This window comes from Micropterus dolomieu, linkage group LG02 (assembly GCF_021292245.1).
Source record: "Micropterus dolomieu isolate WLL.071019.BEF.003 ecotype Adirondacks linkage group LG02, ASM2129224v1, whole genome shotgun sequence".
Taxonomy (NCBI): Eukaryota; Metazoa; Chordata; class Actinopteri; order Centrarchiformes; family Centrarchidae; genus Micropterus; species Micropterus dolomieu.
Window position 1 is genome coordinate 11,926,309 of NC_060151.1, and position 3,644 is coordinate 11,929,952.

The 3,644-nt window shown below is 41.6% G+C and overlaps 2 protein-coding genes across 4 annotated transcripts in view; one reads left to right on the forward strand and one right to left on the reverse strand.

The window, feature by feature from the left end:
- epn2 (epsin 2) overlaps window positions 1-1,329 on the reverse strand; it is a 28,119-nt gene extending 26,790 nt beyond the window's left edge. For 2 of the 3 annotated variants that reach the window (XM_046074734.1, XM_046074727.1), the window contains exon 1: window positions 1,138-1,329. The gene's annotated coding sequence lies outside the window, so the exon portion shown is untranslated. The remainder of the gene's footprint in view (window positions 1-1,137) is intronic. The other variant, XM_046074711.1, reaches the window with a different exon arrangement.
- Window positions 1,330-1,518: 189 nt separating this feature from the next.
- Window positions 1,519-3,644, forward strand: part of grapa (GRB2 related adaptor protein a) — an 82,285-nt gene continuing 80,159 nt past the window's right edge. Inside the window, exon 1 of the mRNA XM_046074792.1 lies at window positions 1,519-1,547. Coding sequence (XP_045930748.1) covers window positions 1,542-1,547 — 6 coding nt within the window. The 5' untranslated portion in view covers window positions 1,519-1,541. The remainder of the gene's footprint in view (window positions 1,548-3,644) is intronic.

Here is a 3,644-nt window from a genome sequence, read left to right on the forward strand (position 1 = left end):
TCTCAGGCTAAATCCCATGAAAAAAAATAAAACCTTTCACTGTTCAGAGACTTTCAGCAAAGCTTTTATGCCTGCCTGCCTGCCAGCAGGGTTACCCGACTGGAAACAGAGTAAACAGACAGCGCCCACAGCGAAAATAATTCCCCCAAAAATTGCAATAAGTAACTTACAAGGACGTTACGTTTCGCCCTGAGGACGCACAATAGTATGGGCTACCATAGCAGTCACCTCTATCAAAGCACGCTGCATCGTAAACAAAGAGAAGGATTAAGCCGTTTAAAAAACAATTAAATCACGGCGTTTCACTGAACGTGATAAGTAGCACATGAGCTAAAGTAGCTTTAGCTGACTTGAATGTGTATGCTAGGTCAACTGACTCAATCGTATGTACAAATATCTAAATCAAATGGCCGGTTTGAATTGCGAAATACTATTGGGTGTAGCAGAGTTTGTGCAGCGTCACTTAAATACATCGGGCGGAATGACTAGCCTACTTGCTACTTACCGTAAGGTTACCGCTAACGTTAGCGAGATCAGTGAAAACTTGCGACAAGTAATATTAGTTGTCATCAGCTAGCAAAGTAAGCTAGCGAACAGCGTTAACTTGCTTACGTCGATATAGTTACTTAACTCAATTGGTTGGAAAAGTGTATAACCTAGCTAAAGTTCAACGTTAGTATATATTCTGCACCACTCCGTTATGCCAGCGACTTTCATATTTACCCCAGGAGATCCAACCTCTGACTAACAATTCCTACGTACTGAAAACTTGCCTTTGAAAAAGTTGGATCAAAGCTAGCTACTCTTCTGTTCGGTTAGCCAGTAGCAAATCTCGTTTCTCCCGTAGTTCGTCTTAAAATTCAAATTTCGATCACTCAGCAATTACATGTAATCTGAACTTTATCGTTTATTGGAGTCAAAAGCAGCCCTACACACATAAACACAACCATTACGGTCAGCACCTAAACGTATTTTCTATCTAAGACTGCAAAGTAGCATGCTAAGCTATTTAGCAATCCTTCAAGCTAGCAGCCAAGACGGGTGCTCGGTGGAGACATCACCAGAGCAAACTGGATTACAGGACACCCTGGAAAAAACATAACAACTCGACTGTCTTGAAAGCCGACGTTAACTTACCATATATTTTGGGCTACGTCGGCTCTATTTTTGGTCCAGATATATAAACCCATAAACAACTTTCGCCAAATCCACGGGGGAGGTTTGGGGGGGGGTGATCAAGATAGAGTACTTGTTTCGGTGTTCAGGTGCTTGTTGCGCCTCCGCCAAGCTCTGTGTTGCTAATGCTAAGCCAGCTAAAGCCAGGCTACACGTATCTCCTCCTCCTCCTCCTCCTCCTCCTCCAGAACATGGCGGCAGAGAGGGAGGGGGGAGGAAGCTGGAAAGGGTGTGACCAAGGCGGCATTGACTTGCCAGGGGCACACAGAGCCCCTTCACTCCACGCTGAAAACTAGTCATGTCACCCAGCCAGTCATAAATGTAACGTTACGGTGTTAGAGCAGGCCGATTTCAGAGTCACCATTATGACTGTAAGTACATTTCATCCAAGTTTTCACAGGAATGACATGCAACAAAGAAGGCCTTATTGCTGGGAGAGTGTGATTATAACACACATCACAGTGCTGGTTAACAGTGTCAGCCTCAAGATTGCAAATTACAATGATGATCCAATTTTCTCTTTCGTTTTAGCAGTTTAGTGACTGAACAGATTAAATCAGGGATTTTCTTTCTCAGGGAACTGCTTGTGTGCGCGTGTGTTACAGGTGTGTCAGTATTAAGCCACAAACATTGCAGGACAGCATTCCATCACTCAGACTTTTCCACTGTCTCTGTGCAACCCATCAGCAGGGGTTTTTAAACAGAGGGAGGAACACTCATCACACCTTTCAGGCACACATGCACAGCACACTGTTGTTTATTCAAATAAGGTTCTATGAATAGACATGAAAAGCTCCCTGGAAAGTGTACAATGAGCTGCGAATAGACATCTACATCTATGTGTAGATGGAGAGTGAAGTGCTTAAAAATAGAGGTAGGTATCAAAACGTCAACAGTTTCACATCTCTGCCAGCACAGACAGAAATGTTGCCAACACCTGAATTACAGTGTCCAATGTGGAGTCTGTAGCCTAAGCTGTTTTTTTTGTTGTTTTTTTTTACTTAGCCTACTATTAATATGCTGTACCTCTTGGCTGGGCTGTGACATTCTTTTGCTTTATTCATCCTTTCTGTCTTTTTATAGAGTATCACTGGAGCTTTACTCTCCGCTATGTTCAGAGCACAGGATAAGCCTAAAAAAGCACAAGTCAAGCTGATTTTGGTGTGTTTGGCGGTCTCTGCATGAGAGACAGGGAAAGAATGATAGACTTGGAAGTCCTGGTGCAAACAGGCTGTTTAAACAATACCTGTCTGTGTCCGCCACACCAGTTGTATTGCTCGAAATATAATACAGCTGACATTTGCAAGTCAGGATGCAGGAAATATAATTAAATTATGAGATTTTGACTGTCAATTGCTTCCAGGTGAACAAAAGTGAATCTGAGCTGATGACTTATCACATTATAGCCTTAAAAGCATCCACGTTAAAAAGCTCCTAAAACACAGTGTAATAGTCAATATTTGGCTCAGATATGATCTTATTCAGAAGAGGATTATGCACCAAAGCTGGTTTGTTCATCAACACTGGAGGTGACAGGAGGAGGGCATTATGTCTTTGTGCTATTATATAAATATGTATTTATCTCTAGAATACAGCAGAAAAAGACAAAACAAATACAATTTGAGTTGCTCAAACAAGTGCGATAAGTACTTTCAAAAGCACTCAAAATTTTCACCCTGAAGTTTAAAACCGTTTGCTATTCCCTGGTATCAGATTGTTTCATATTGCTTTCTTATCATGTCCACCTGAGTGTTCTCACGTTTGCCTCAGTGCGTTATCGAGCTTGTGCAAACCTGGACTGTGCTATTCCACTGAAGGCAGAATATTTACAGGTGCTGGTCACACAATTAGAATTTCATTAAAAAAGTTGATTTATTTCAGTAATTCCATTCAAAAAGTGAAACTTGTATAATGTATACATTCATTCTACACAGACTGATATATTTCAAGTGTTCATTCCTTTTAATTTTGATGATTAAAACTGACAACTAATGAAAACCCCAAAATCAGTATCTCAGAAAATTTGAATATTGTGAAAAGGTTCAATATTGAAGACACCTGGTGCCACACTCTAGTCAGCTAATTAACTCAAAACACCTGCAAAGCCTTTAAATGGTCTCTCAGTCTAGTTATGTAGGCTACACAATCATGGGGAAGACTGCTGACTTGACAGCTGTCCAAAAGACGACCATTGACACCTTGCACAAGGAGGGCAAGACACAAAAGGTCATTGCTAAAGAGGCTGGCTGTTCACAGAGATCTGTGTCCAAGCACATTAATAGAGAGGCAAAGGGAAGGAAAAGATGTGGTAGAAAAAAGTATACAAGCAATAGGGATAACCGCACCCTGGAGAGGATTGTGAAACAAAAGCCATTCAAAAATGTGGGGGAGATTCACAAAGAGTGGAGTGCAGCTGGAGTCAGTGCTTCAAGAACCACCACGCACAGACGTATGCAAGACATGGGTTT